Source organism: Marmota monax, unplaced genomic scaffold, assembly GCF_021218885.2.
Source record: "Marmota monax isolate L192 unplaced genomic scaffold, Marmota_monax_Labrador192_F-V1.1 WCK01_AAM20220418_F8-fsc00076, whole genome shotgun sequence".
In the NCBI taxonomy this organism is placed as follows: Eukaryota; Metazoa; Chordata; class Mammalia; order Rodentia; family Sciuridae; genus Marmota; species Marmota monax.
Genome location: NW_026692843.1, coordinates 947,493 through 963,007, shown reverse-complemented (window position 1 = coordinate 963,007; position 15,515 = coordinate 947,493). Strand labels below are relative to the sequence as shown.

Here is a 15,515-nt window from a genome sequence, read left to right as displayed (position 1 = left end):
TGGTTTGAATTTCTAGAATGCCTTACCATGAAAAGATCTATCACCAAGTTAAAAACAAAAATAGCCCCACATATGTGCAATTGCCTCCATCCTAGCTTACCCTCTTTATTCAAGATCCATTTAACCTGACTCCTATGCCCTAAGGGTTCTGGCACATCAATGAGGAGGGCCACCTCAGATGCTTAATTATCCATGTCATACCTGATAAATGACTGAAGTGATTTCTGTTATGACTAATGGGTCCTTTAGAATAGACTGTTTTCTTTGAAAGAATGGTCTTTAGCAGGTCACATTATTGGCCTAGAAAACACCCACTAATACAAAATTACTTATCTGCAAAAGCTCGTCAAAATCAAACAGTTGGAAATTCTGAAATTTTAATGTTGCTTTGAAAAATACTTCTGTACAATATTATGTTTCTCATTACAAAAAAAAGAAGTGACATCTGATAGGTCAGTGGTTGGTTGAAAGCATAGATATTTGTTTCCTTGTCTTAGGTCTTCCAGAAATTCTGCTTTGAGCTTATTAAGTTCTTCTGCTAGAAGCTTCAAGTTGTTAGGAAGTACTTGTTCATCTAAAATAAAAAAGATTCTCAAATTATTTCTGCAAATCTAGGCTGAAAATTAATTTGATTATATCACACAAAGGATTCTTCTAAGTTCTCTATCCTATTCAATACAGTAGGTGCTAGACATTCAGGCATTATTACTGAGAATCTGAAGTTCAACTTGACCATTAGCTTTATTAAGATTTAATTCATATACCATAAATTTATCCACTTAACTGTATAATACAGTGCTTTTTCATATAGTCATATAATACAACCATCACCAAAGTTGATTTTAGAACATTTTCATAATCTAAAAACCCTCTACCCTTTGGCTATCACTCTCCTAACTTCCCTTTTTCCTACCCCTTTCTTAATCCCTAATTGTCTCAAAAGTTCCTTGTTCTGGACATTTCGTATGACTAGAATCATATAATAAATGTTTATGATTATTTCACTTTGCATGTTTTCTCATGTTGTATTCTATATCAATACTCCATTCCTTGGCTGAATAATATCCCATTGTGTGGACAGACCACATTTTGTTTATTCATTTATCAGCAGATGGACGTTTGGATTGTTTCCATCTTTTGGCTATCATGAATAATGCTGGTATAAACATTCATGTACAAGTTCTGGTGTGAGCATCTATTTTCATTTCTCTTGAGAATATAGACCTTGAGCAGAATTGCTGGGCCACATGGTAACTACATTTGAGGGAACCGTTGGGCTGTTTTCCAGAGTAGCTGCATCATTTGACATTCCCAGCAGTAGGGCATGAGGGTTCAGATTTCTCCACATCACCAATGTCACCTAGGCTTGAAGTGGTGTCTCCTTATGGTTTTGATTTGTATTTCCTTGATGACTAAGTGATGTCAAATGTATTTTCATGTGGTTATTGACCATTTATATACTTTCATTAGAGAAATGTCTATTAGGATCCTTTGTCCCTTTAACAAATTGAGTTATTTACTGAGTTATAAGAGTTTTTTCTTTATATATGGATATATACAAGTTCCTTACAAGCTATAAGTTTGCAAATATTTTCTCACCTGTCAGTTGATAGAGGAACTGAATTTTCAATTTTATTTAAACACAGATTTAGAAACTAGACTAACTACCTTGGATCCCCTTAAGAGTTTTTTTATAGGTGGGAAATAGTTAAGACAGATTTAGGCATAAGATAGAATAGAAGAAAGGCAACGGTTAAGAGAGAACTCCTGGAACTACTTTTTATTATTTTCTAATTATGCTCCCGTTTCTATTCTGGACCTTTGCTATAAATTCTGGATCGTAACCCATTAGTGGTGTATGGCACTGTTTTTCTAAAATGAAATTAAAACAGCAGAATTCGTTATACATGTGAGGGTATTTTGTGAAACTTGTAGACATGCCTGAGTTTATGTACCATGTTACATACTGGTTTACAATGTAAGAGCTAATTAAGTATGGATTTTTTTAAAAGTTTGAGAAACACAACATGGTTAGTATGTTTTTTCCTTTCCCAATGTTCTAATCTTTTGTTAGGGTACTAGTAAATGCTGGTGATGCAGCTGTTCAGTCTTGGGAAAGTTACTTGATCCACTGTGAACCTGCATTTGCCCCTTGTAAAAGCACACCTGCCTTACAGATGTAAAGATTAGAGAGTGTAAGGCACTTAGCTTATAAGGAGAACTAAAGAAATGCTAGCTGCTGTTGTTTTTTTTTTTCTGCAAGTAAAAATTTATAGTTAAATATTCCAAACCTGAAGGAACTACATATTTCATCTATTAGTTAAATTCCGATTGTACATCAATCTTGCTCAGAATTCCATGAAAATCTTACACCTATCTGGCCCTTGCCTACCTCTCCCCTGCCTTCCTGTGTCACTTCAGGCTCAATGGCTTCTTTCCTGTTCTAGAACATTTCAGATGGCTTTACATCTGGACTTAGGCACATCATATGTCCACTGCCTGGAACCCTCAGGTCTCTTGCCTCGCTTGTTCTTCTCATGACTCACATCTGGGTTTAAATGTTATGTCTAAGAAGCCTTTCTGATTACCTTTTTAAGAATAAACCCATCACTCAACATTGCCTTGGCCTACTTTTTCTTGAAAGCACTGACATATATTTCACATCATTCCTTTTTGTCTCCTCACTAGAATGTCCTGCTTCTTGCTTACTACCCTTATTGGTTGCAATGTGTCACCAAATTGCAATTTTAAAATAAGCAGGATGTGAAGTTTGGAACCTTAGAAACCACCTGAGTGTCAGGAAATGGCCACAACAGTAGTCAATATCACATGAATTATAGCACACAACAGTCACAAGTCAACTACATCAACTACAGCCCCCTACTGTCAACAGACCTTTTGCTTCCTTCATTGTCTGAGAGACAATTCTTCGGAGTGTCTGATCAGCTTTATGAAGAACATTAGTTGAACAAATAATTCTGTCCATTTCCTATGTAAATACAGACATTATTATCATTATTGTTACTGGAATAGCTAGTTAGTTTATCAAATAAATGGCTAAATGTAGGTGACCCATTTGATGAGATTAAATGAAAAGTAAAGTGGCTTTCCTGTTTGTTAATTTTCCTTAGGAGAGAGTCTAAAGGAATGATATCCACTTGCTGGAGAGTGTCTGCTGACTGGCTCTCCAGGGAAAAAAGTAATCCCCCAAACCTCTCTGTAGTGTTTGCTTATTTTTGTGGTGTAAATTTACTATCCTTGTCCATTTCAAGCTACCAATATAATGTCAAAAGGCTCCAGTGTTTCTGAAGATGAAGTTTTGGCCAGATGGCACAAGCCACCTAAGGTCACCACTACATCCAGGTGTCAGGTGCTGAATATTGGCAAGACGCCAAGCCATTGACAAAGCTTCTTTACATCTGACTTAAAGCTCAAAAAGATCTGAAAAGTTTTCCTTCTCATTTACACTGAATTCCTACTGGAAGACTTACCTTTTGTTCCATATTGTCCTCTATATTGTTTACTGGATTTTCCAAAGCAGTAAGCAATAATAAATCAGTCACCTCCAGGCTACAGAGAAAGTGGAATAAAATACAATAATTCCTTATGGTGAACATTTCTGTTCTTAAAGACCAAGTATTTATTAATACTGAATTGAATTCTAAAGGAGTAAAACTGCTACAACCCAAGATCATTAGTAAAAAGGGGAAGAACTCAACTGATTTGGAAGTATCTTCCATTTGCAAAATCCAAATACAAACAATTATAAGTCCAAACCTCCCTCGTTTACAAAATATTAAATTAATTAAAATATTAATTTCCTAAGACTCATCAGTAAGCTTTGAAAAGTTATCCCCTATCTTCCCCTATTAAATGTTGGGCTATATAGGCTATCATATAGCCTATATAGCCCATCATTTAGTCTTTAGTCTCTGATGAAAGAAGGTCTGTCTTTTGCTTATTTACTGGATAAGGATTAGCAAAGTTCCTCACTGGTCAAGGGTCCAGAGAGGACTGAGGTAGAATTCATTCATTCACTTAAATATTTATTGAGCTTCTCATATGAAAAATATTGTACAACTGCTTATGTAGAACTATGTGCTGATTTGGGGTGTAAAAAGATCCCTAACCCCACCAAGCCTGTAATATAATGGAGGGAAACATCAATTAATTAAGCAAAAATAATTTTGAACAGTAATGGATAGGTGAGTGAAGACAATAAATAAGGTGATAATGGTAAGAGAGTGACTCCTTCACCCTAGTCAGACAAGGCAGTCAGCTTAAATATGTGGGAAACGCAGCGGGGGAGCAAGTACAGAGGCCACAGGAAAAGACCAGTTTAGTTTAAAAGTAGCAAGTGGAGAGGGGAAGTGGTAGAATATGAAGCTGGAGAGTCAGGGCTATTAGAACATGTAAGTAAGGGTCAGGAGTTTGAATTTTACTCAGAGTACATGGAGGACTGAAATGGTAAGCCAGTGAGATCATCATGTTGAGTCTCAACCTCACGATGATTTTTCTCACAGTAGGAATTCAGGTTCTAAAGTGAGACTGCAGGGGGCTTGGCCACTCAACTACCTGGGTATGTCACTTCCTGGGCCTGTTATCCTATGGAAAAAAAATAGGAATTATAGTTTCCCCTCTTAAAGTGTTATTATAAAGATCAAATGAGGGAGCTGGAGTTGTAGCTCAGTGGAAGAGCACTTGCCTAGCATGTGTGAAGCACTGGGTTCGATTCTCAGTACCACATATAAATAAATAAATTAAAGGTCCATCGACAACTAAAAAATATTTTTAAAAAAGATTGAATGAGACCATACATATAAAAGTCCAGAACATGCCCAATACGTAGAATGTGATCAATAACTCTTATTATTTACTTTGTTGAAGTCTGGAAAAGGTACCTTTATCAGGTCATTTTTTGACTTCAATACAGGACCACCAGACTCCACACTTCCCCTTCGACAGTTACCCTGTGACTATGTGGATATAGACATAGGTGACAGGTTCTTAAGACCTGGGACCAAACTGCTCTTACGCACAATAGTCCTCCAGAGCTACGTAAGGATCAGCCAAACCGAGATAGGTAAAATATTTACTAAGCACAGTCATTGGCACAGGGGGCACCAAGGAAAGATGGCTTTGAGTAGCATACCTGCTCTCCAAAGAACATGCTGGACTCTGAATTGTGAGGCTGTTGTGTTCCCAAGCATTTTTCTGAGGGTTGGGCTTTTCTATCTTTTCCCCCATTGCATAAATGGTCTCAGGAGGCAGGGCTCGTAATCTCTGGCCATTCCTCTGCAAGCAGGTCTCAAGGGGACAATCTAAAAAGAGCTGGCAAAAGCCTAATGAATCTGAAAACAGTTAAAATCATCAAGTTACTACTGGTCTATTATCTTTCCAAAATGTGAAGTTAACATATATTAGACAAATTATCCCAGCTGAAGCAGGAAAAACTCCATCTGTAATACTGAACACCTCACTTTTAAAATTAAATCTGTATAAACCTCCTATCCAATTAAATTCTTACTGAAGACAACAGTGATTGATATATGAATAACTGTTTCCATGTGTAAGAAAAAATGTTTTAATTACATTTCCGAGCCAGCTGGAAGACTTCGTATCTCATACTTTGATAATAAAAGTTGTCATCTAAAACCAAAAATAAAGGTCTAGAAACAGCAGTTTTTGCTAAGAGATAGCAATATGGGGCCTCGAGTGCTGAAGAAAATATCAGTTCTTGATCCTTTAGGCAAGTTATAAAATTTTCCCATATGGCTTCAGTCCTGTTGGGTGGGGCAGACATCTGGCACCCGCTAATGACAGCAGTCAAGAAGCATTCCAGGTACTTCAACAGTTCCCGTCGAAGCATTTTCCATTGGGATGGCTGTAAAAGATGGAAAAATTACAATTTACATTAGGCTTTGGCCAACAGGGTGGTCATCTGTCCCAACTGCCACCCTGCCTTATATGAAAATGTCAGCTTACATTGCTAAACCATCTGGAGTTCCCTACAGACACCTCCTTTCTCAGGCTTCTGTCTTCATATACACTGCTCCCTCTGACTGAAAATTCTTATTTAATGCTGGTAGTGCCGAGAGAAGCCTCCTTCAGACTCAGCCTCGCTGAAGGCAACTCAGCTTCTCCCTTGCCTACTGACACACCCCGTTTTGTACATATTATGTGTCCACTCTAGTTATAAACACTGGGCTATTTAACTGTTTGCACATCTCTATCTCTCTGCCAGATCACTAGTTCACTGTATACCATCCTCCAACTGACAGTCTGGCACCTATCTGGTGTTCCCAAAATGTATATTCAATGAATGAATGAGTGAGTGAATCAATGAGAGAATGAAAAGCTCTCATTTAGAAAGGAGGAGCTAAATAAAACATCCTGCCAAATTAAGAGTTGGCTAAGATATGACAGTGCTGATTTGCCCCTGAAATGAGGAAGATTATGGACAGCGAGATGGTCAGCTGAAAGGTCTCCAGGTCAGGATAAAAAGTCCTCAGGCTAACAACTCGGCTGGTCGGGGGCTAGAAAATATGCAGGAAGCAGACTGATGGGAAGAAAATAAGCAATTTGAGAATACAAGCAATCGTGTGTTGGTCCAGGGCTGTGAGGAGCACTGACATATTCCTGAAGTCAAGGATGAAGGGAGAATGCCAGGACAGGTCAGGTCCCTGCCTTACCACCTCACTGAGATTACACCGTGCGCAGGTGCATCAGCTAAACCACTAAGCAGGAAACACGAATCACTTCCTAAAAAGTGAGATTTTCTAATCATGGTGACCAAATGAGTCCCAGAACCTCTGTCTAAAGACAAAGAGTGGGAAAAATATATAGTAATGAACACGAGGCAAAGGCCAGCAAATACAACACTCCTACCAACAATTTTCTACTTTCTTCCAACTAAATCCTGTGCTACCCCAACACTGTATCTATCTCCCAGTTAATCAAGAATGAAGAAGTAGATAAGCTTTCCTGGAGAGGTGGAGAACTTGTCCACATGCCAAAAGAACTATATTTTCACAAATATACTTATTGAGCAGAACCATGTCATGTTTGCATTTGATTTATGTGAATTCATCTACACTCAAACACACAGCAACAAAAATTACAATTTAAAAATTTCAGAATATTTCAAGGGGTATTTGCTCTAGAGTGAGTAAATTGCAGACAGGCCTTACTCTTCCCCCAGTGGCCTCTTTCCATGTGCTTCTCCAAGAGGGTACATCTCAGTGTGCTGACTTTAAGTTGACGGATTAAAGTCAAGTAAATGCTTGGAACATACAAGCTGGTTCCCAAATACAAGCCCATTAAATCATCCAGTGGTCAACTAGGACACAGTCATCTTTTCCAATTCTGGTGGAGCCAGATTTTCCCTGACAGGAATGAAGATAAGCCTGAGAGGCCAGGCCCTTCATTTGGACAGCCTCTTTCTTTCTGGGAGGGACTCTAGCAAACGTTGTTCAAAAAAAAATTTTTTTAAGGGAATAAAATTCCCTTTACACCAAATGACAGAGTTCAAGCTCCACAGACGATCTGGTGTTAAACTGGCTACCTTGGACTCTTGAGAGATTCCTATCTTGGCCCAAGGAGAAACTTCCCGTGGGTCTGGTGGTGCTCACCCATAATCCCAGCTACTCGGGAGGCTGAGGCAGGAGGACCACAAGTTCAAAGCCAACCTCAGCAATTTAGCCAGGCTCTAATCAACTTATTGAAGATTCTGTCTCAAAAAAAAAAAAAAAAAGACTGGGGGGAGGGGGGGATATAGCTCTATGGTAAAGCGCCCCTAGGTTCAACCCCCAGTACAAAAAAAAAAAAAAAAAAAAACCCAGAAAACTAGAAAAGAAAATTACTTCTGTCTACAAGGAATTTCTATCCTGTACACTGAACTCAGAACTTAACTCTGCGGTAAGATTCCAGTGTGGGACGCGATGGTGCAGGTCTATAGGTTACTCTGGAGGTGGAGGCATGAGGTTCGCTTCAGCCTAGAAGTAAGAGGCCAGCCTGGGCAAAATAGCGAGACCTCGTCTCAAATCAAAAACAAAAATCAAAAGGCTCCACTGCATAGAATATGCAATCCATAAATGCACCAAACGCACACGTAAACCTCCATAATGCATCATTCTAAAAGTCTTATCCAAGGCCCCCTCGTTCACGGGCTGCAACGTTAACCGTGCCCACTGTCCTGGAACTCGGTGTCCCCTCCCCGGCAGGGCTCCATCTCCCACACAGCGGGCGCTCGCTACCGTCCACACGGCACACGTCCGCGTGCACCCGGCGCTGCGTGCCCGCGCTCGGCGCCCTCAGCCCGCCCCGTGCTGACCGGCGGCCGCGCGCCCTCGGAATCCAGGGAGGCGTCTGGGAGGACGTCGTCGTAGGAGAGGACGCCCACGGTCCAGCCTCGCTCCTGCCGCAGCCGGCGGCCCAGGGCGCGCGCGAAGGTCGATTTTCCCGCTGCAGGCAGGCCGCACAGCACGCAAAGGCCTCGCTCCCTCGGCCCTGCGCTACCGGCAGCCTGGGCGCCCGCCGCGGTCTCCATGCTGTCCGCGGCCGGTGGTGGCACCGGAGTCCCCCAGTTCGCCCAGCGCGCACGCGCCGCGCTCCCGCTGCCCTGCTGCGCCCCCTGGCGCCGCGGCGAAGGAATGGGCGAGGCTTCGAGTCCAGGAGGGATACCCGGTGCAGGTGTTCCCACGGCGCCCTTAGGGTCACGCGGCCAGCCTTCTAGCCGCGGAGTCCACGGCGCTGCGTCTCCTTCTCCCCGACATTGCTAATGGGTCCCAGGACTGGGTTAGTCTCCCTACAGAATCATTCTCCCTTCCAGAAACGAAAGCCATTAGGACTTGTGCCTCGGTTTTGTTTCCTGCCCAGGAAAAACTCAAAAGAGACTCTGGGCATTTTTATCCAGCAGGCTTTAAAAGGTAAATTCCCGGAGACCAAAGAAGAGGAAGCGAAGCGAGGACCGGGCTCCGCTGCCCTTGCTAGAGGTGAACCGGGCAAGAGCAAAGTAATATCAGTTATGGCGCCGGAGCGCCACCTGTTGGCGACAAGGGTGAGGACATGCGGGCTGGAAAGGAAATCCTTGGACCTCTTCTGCGGTGCAGGACGCAGGGTTGGGGAGCTTGTTAGCGTTAAGTATGGTGGAGAGAGAGAAAAAACAAGAAATGTTAATGTGGGAATACTGTGTAGGGCAAAAGGAATTCAGATGCTACTTTTTCATCGTATTTTTCGGAGATGATTACTTTCTACTCATGACGGTTATATTCAAAATATGAACACGTGAGGATACAATCAATGTTTACTGGGCTGAAATACAGCCAGTAACCTGATATGCTTTTAGAGCACATGCAATAAATCGTCTCCTTTTCATTCGGATTGCAAATGAACAGTATTGCAGTATTGAGTTACTCCCCATCTCATGATTTTTTTTTTTTTTTGAGGGGGCTGGATACTAGATGCCCATTTCTTCTATTTTTTATTTTGAGACAGAGTCTTGCTAAGTTGCTGAGGCTGACCTGGAATTTGGAATCCTCCTACCTCTGCCTCCCCAGTCGCTGAGGTTACAGGCATGTGCCACCACTGTGCCTGGCATTTCATGGCATTTTATCATTATTGGTTCAATACAAGGTCCCGGCTCATTAATTTACCATTCGCTTTTATCCCTTCATTCTCCACACTAACACTTGTTTCTCACCTTTCCTAAAGACAGACATTTATTTTTCTTTATAACATGATTACTTTTGTTTTGGTTATCTCGTTTTTAAATTTTTTTTTTTAGTTGTAGATGGGCACAATGCATTTATTTATTTATTTGTTTTTGTGTGGTGTTGAGGATTGAACCCAGTGCTATGCAAGCATCACACGTGCTAGGCAAGCACTCTAACACTGAACTACACCCCCAGCCCTGTTTTGATTATAGCTTAAAATAAATAGACTTTTAAGAGCAATTTAAGATTCACTGCAAAATTAAGCAGAATGTACAGAGTTCTCATGCACCCCTTTCCCATCCCCCATACAGCCTCCTCCACTATCAGTATCACTCACCAGAATGATACCTTTTCTCCAATTGATGAAACTACATTGAGTATTGTCACACAAAATTCTGTTGTTTACATTGAAGTTCACTTTTGGAGCTATACATTCTGTAGGTTTTGAAAAAATATGATAATATGTAGTTAACATGATAGTGTCATACAGAAGAGTTTAACAGCCCCCCAAATCCTCCACACGCCATCTATTCATTCCTACTTCTCCTCTAATACCTGGCACCACTTAGATTAGAATCATAAAGTCTTTTTAGATTTTTTTCTTTCACTAGTAATATGCATTTAAAGTTTCCCCATCTTTCCATGGCTTGATAGCTTATTTCTTTTTTGGCACTAAACAGTATCCCAATGTCCATAGTTCATTTTTCCATTTACCTGCTGATGGACATCTTGGTTGCTTCCAAGTTTTAGCAGTTATCACCCATGTGCAGATTTTTCTATAAACACAGGTTTTCAATTCATTTGGGTAAATGCCAGAAGCTGGGTTATATGGTAAGAGGATTTTTAGTTTTACAACTGTCTTCCAGAGTGGCTGTGTGGTTGTGCATTTCCACCAGCCAAGAGTGAGACTTCCTGTGCTCTACATCCTCACCAGCATATGGCATTATCAGTGTTTTGTATTTTTTCCATTCTAATAAGCATGAAGTGACATCTCATTACCCTATTAATTTCAAATTCCTTGGTGACCTAGGATGATGTGCACCTTCTCACATACTTATTTGCCATCTGTATATTTTCCTAGTTGAAGTGTCTGTTTAGATCTTCTTGCCCATTTTTAAATTGGGGTGTTTGTTTTCTTATTGTTGAATTTTAAGAGTTTTTTGTGTATTTTAGATAACAATCCTTTATCAGAGGTCTTTTGTAAATAATTTCTCTCTGCCTGTGGGTTGTCCTTTCATTCTCTTGACTGTCTTTGGCAGAGCAGGACTTTTAATTTTTGCTGAGAGCCACAGCCAAGTAGGAATGACGCATGACATTTTGGTTTGAAAGGTGACCCTGCTCCAGGTTTAGGGTGGATCCTGCTAGGAATAGGGCGGCTCCAGGATTAGGGCGGATCCTGATCCTGCTGCCTCAAGCGCCCACTCCTTCTGAGTTCCCGTTGAGTTCTCGTGGGGTTCTGAGAGTATTGGTATGCAGAGCCCGGTGGAGGGAGTGGATTTTCCCAGAACGTTCGTGTAGAGTGCCGGCGAGAGTTCGGGAATAAAGAGTTGCTGTTTGAATCTACAAGGCTTTTGTGGTGGCTGGGTTATTTTGTGCCCAGCCAGACTGCGGCAAATTTTAATGAAGTCCAGTTTACCAATTGGGTCTTCATGAATTACTCCTTTGACATTAAATCTAAAAAGTCATCATGAAACCTAGTCTTCTTAAATTTCTCCCATATTATCTTCTAGGAATTTTATGGGTTTCGTGTTTTACATTTTGATCCATCTGAGTTAATTTTTGTGGAGGACGTAAACACTACGTTTCATGTTTTAAAACACTGGAGTCCAGTTGTTTCAGCCTCAAGTTTTCTGGCAAAGGAGCTAAGGAACTGCAACAAAGATCAGTTTGATTACATTTCTATGGGTCTGGTTCTCACTGGTCTAGTTGTCTGCCAGCTTCCCCATACCACCTGTCTTGATGACTGTAGCTGTGTGTAAGCCTTGGGGTGAGATAGTGTCAGTTTTCCATTCTCATTCTTCTCTTTCAATATCGTGTTGGCTATTCTAGATCTTTGCCTCTACATAAACTCTAAAATCCGTTTGTTATTGTTCACAAAACAATTTGCTGAGATAGATTGGGATTGCAGTGAATCTATGGATCAAATTGGGAAGAATTTCCACCATTAAGCATGATATAAGCTATAGGTTTTTTGCAGATATTTATCAAGGTGAGAAAGTGCCCCTGTGTTCCTAGTTTGTTGCAAGTGGTTTTTAAAATATGGCTGTCGATTTTGTAAAATGTTCTTTCTGTATTTATTAATGTGATCATATGATTTTTTTTCCTTCTTTAGTCTGTTGATATGATGAATTTCATCGATTTTTTAAAAATGTTGAACCAGCTTTGTATAGCTGGAATAGATTCCACTTCATTGTGTGTATAATTCTTTTTATATATTATTGTATTAAATTTGCTGATATGTTGTTAAATTAGCAGGTTACACACATGGTAACATTGTATTACTACTGGAGGGTGTTGAGGTGGACTGAGGTAGGTAGATTAGGATCCAAGAAATGGGGCCAGGGGATGTGGACTTTTGCCCTGCTCTGCACTCCCTTCCTTCTGTAGTTCCAGGTTGACCACTTTGTCCTACTAGACAAACTACTTGTGGCTGTAAGTGGCAAGCCAGGCTTGTTCTGTGTGTGTGAACTGTGAGCATTGAGCACTAAGTAGACTGGACTGACATTGCCTCTCTGGGCTGCCGACGTGTGTATCCTTTTGCGTGACCTTCCAAGATGTCAGTCAGTTTGTTAACAGCAAGACATTCGAAGCTAGACTCAACCCCCTGAAACATGACCCTTGCCTCCTTTGAATGGCTTCTCCCCAATAGACCGCAGGTTCCAGGCATGCTCCCTCTCATTCTTGCCTGCCTTGCCTCCTTTATGGGAGCTGGGTCAGAGGGACTGTCACAGAACCCAAAAAGAAAGGTATTTGTTTTGGGGGTGATTATTTCGTGCCAGCCCAGTTCTCCTGGAGTGACTGTGACCGGCTTAGTCGCGTGCAGCAACAGCTGTATTTTACGCTTCTCTCATCCCAGCTTGGGACCCCCACAAGTCATCTTTCCACAGTACACCTTCAGTGGGTGCCATCTGTGGCCTGTTTGTTTCTGCACTCAATGGGGTCAGGCTGGGTACTTGGTACAGACAAGGGTGAGAAGTTAGTGATGTGGGAAAAATCCTCCTGAACCATGTATAGACTGTCATCCCCACCACACCTTGTGGGCAGAGATCCCAGGCCAGCACCTATCCTAGTTCCCAGGGTTCTGAGTGCTAAAAGAAAATCTTCTCTTTCAGAAGATGCCGCAGTCTGGCTGGGCACAAAATAACTGAGCCGCCACACAGCCTTGTAGGTTCAAAACAGGAACTCCTTTATTCTCCGCACTCCCGCGAACGCCATGCACGCGGCCTTCTCCCGGGACACACCACACACCAACCGGAAATCCCTCCCCCGGGCTGCGTGCACTCCCTCTGGAAACCCCATCCTATTACCGGACAGTAAAGTCTGATATACAATTGAATCAATCCAGCATCATCTTAATGGCTCGCCTCTCAACCAATACTATTGGCAAAATGCCAGGGGCCATTCCGACTCGGCTGTGGCTCTCAGCAAGAAGAAGCCTGGCAGGTACAACAGAGATTGGGTGACTGTGGAAGAGGTTGAGGAGCACCTCTTCCTACCAAGACAGCTTGTGGGGAAGGAGGGGAGCAAACCGCACTAGATCTGTCTGGAGACCCGAGAGGGAGTCGGAGATTGACAGGCATTTCTGGAGTCAAGGCAGCTGGGAGGGAACTAATAGAGTAGTGGTAGCTGGAGATTACCTCAAGATCAGTCCAATTGAAGTTTGTGCAGATTTAAATACTTGTTGATCCCAGGTCAATTTGATTATCTCCAAAACGAGTGTGGTCCTCTTTCCCCTCCCCCCTTTCAATAAAGAGCACTACCACCCACCAAGCTTATCTAGGAGTCACACGGATTCTTCCCACTTGTCCACCCCCAAATCCAGTTCATTTGCAGGTAGGTATCCTCCATTCTCCCTTCAAATTTTGTCTCCATCTTCATTCCAGTCCTCTACAAATTCATAATCTTTTAATTGGAACCACTGAATCTAGGTGCAGAAGTTAGTAATTTTTTGGTGTTTGGATGGGTAATACATATAATGTGTATGAACCTCGGTGAGTGTCTAGGATAGTGCCATATAATCAGATACATTAATATTTTTTCAAAGAAACATGGATATTCATACAATGAAAAGTAGCCCTCATTTGAAAACCATGCAACTCCCTCCCCCCCCCCCCCGCTTTGTAACTATATTCTTGAAAATCTTTACTTTTAAAAAAAATTATAAAAATGGCTATCTGTAACCTTTAGGTATATAATTTTACATGAATATTATTATTGCTATGTCATTCATAGTATTGTATACTGATGTGGTTCATTAATCTTGACTGCTAATATTAAGTTATGGTATAAATATAATTTATTCATCCTGTTCATAAGCATTAGGGTTGTTTTAATATTTTGCTATCATAAATGGTGCCACTATGAAGATTCTTATATATATCCTTGCTCTACATATGCAATAATTATTATTGAGTATATATTTAAGGGTAAAATTGCTAAACTTTTGAAGGTTGGAAGATAATACCAAACTTCTTTAAAAAATGATTGAATCATTCAACATCACTGTTAACATTTTATAAGAAATGCAGATCTATTATCTTCTTGAACATTTGATATTGATGTTGATGTGATTTGATGTTGAGGCCCATTACATTGATAATGCATGTTATTGTGGTCTGGATTTACACTTCCCCTCAGGAAGAGGTTGAGTAGCTCTTCATTTCTTCAGGTTTATTTTGGCTATATTTACTCATTTGTGAAATTCCTGTTGATGTATCTTATCACTTTTCTTCTGTGTTGTTGTGCTTTTCCTACTGAGTTGTCCAATTGTCACATGTATATATTGTGATTATTTTCTCTAAGTTTGTAACTTTTCTCTTCCTTTTTTTTTTTTGTCAGATTATCTTTCTCTTAAGAAAGGGTCACATTTTCCTACTTCTCTGTATGTCAAGTAATTTTGGACTATTGTTTGCAACAGTGTAGATGATACACTGTAGAGATTCTGGATTCCATTTTGTTCCTCCAAAGATTGGAGTGTGGTTTTATTAAAGCAAATAGTTTACATGACAGAACTAATCCTGCACAGCCAATTGGCCTGCCCTATAGTGAGCAATAGTTTGTATTTCAGTTTGGTTCTTTAGATTTAGCTTAAATCTCTCACTTGTGCATGAATTCCTCAAAGATCAAAACACTGCATGCAGAAGTTACTTGGGCTGTTTTTTTTAACCCATCTTTGTTGATTTTTACATCTGAGTATACAAAACATTAGCATGGTTCTCCATCCTTTTCTACTCCATTCCCATTCAATACCTGTGGGTAACCAATAACATTTGTTTTAATTTTTTTATTACTTGGTACTGGGGATTGAACCCAAGGTTGCTTTACCACTGAGCCATATCCCCTCTCTCCCCACTTTTTATGAGGTGGGTTCTTGTTAAGTTGCTTATGGTCTTACTAAATTAAGGCCATAAGGCCATAAAGTAAGGCTGATCTTGAACTTGCAATCCTCCTGTTTCATCCTCCCAAACTGCTGGGATTACAGGCATGCACCACTGCACCCAGCAAGGACTCAAATTTTTATTGCTCTGTGGATATTAGTACCCATGTTTAGACTTGATCTTTGGAATCATTACTAATTATCAT

At 40.9% G+C, this 15,515-nt stretch overlaps 1 protein-coding gene across 1 annotated transcript; it reads right to left on the bottom strand.

Moving 5' to 3' along the window:
- Window positions 1–360: 360 nt before the first annotated feature.
- On the bottom strand, window positions 361–9,015 carry Pstk (phosphoseryl-tRNA kinase). Its single transcript, XM_046448805.1, has 6 exons — window positions 8,333–9,015; window positions 5,593–5,884; window positions 5,153–5,351; window positions 3,492–3,570; window positions 2,896–2,989; window positions 361–574 (listed from the first exon to the last, which is right to left on the bottom strand). Exons 1-6 carry the CDS (start codon window positions 8,546–8,548, stop codon window positions 378–380), a joined length of 1,077 nt encoding a protein of 358 aa, XP_046304761.1. The 5' UTR covers window positions 8,549–9,015; the 3' UTR covers window positions 361–377.
- Window positions 9,016–15,515: the final 6,500 nt, after the last annotated feature.

Coding starts and splice junctions, on each gene's coding strand:
- Pstk (XM_046448805.1), bottom strand. CDS start 8,548: ATGGAGACCGCGGCGGGCGCCCAGGCTGCCGGTAGCGCAGGGCCGAGG. Junction 5,885..8,332: donor CCGAGGGCGCGCGGCCGCCG/GTCAGCACGGGG, acceptor CATCTTTTACAG/CCATCCCAATGGAAAATGCT. Junction 575..2,895: donor GACAATGAAGGAAGCAAAAG/GTCTGTTGACAG, acceptor TTTTTATTTTAG/ATGAACAAGTACTTCCTAAC.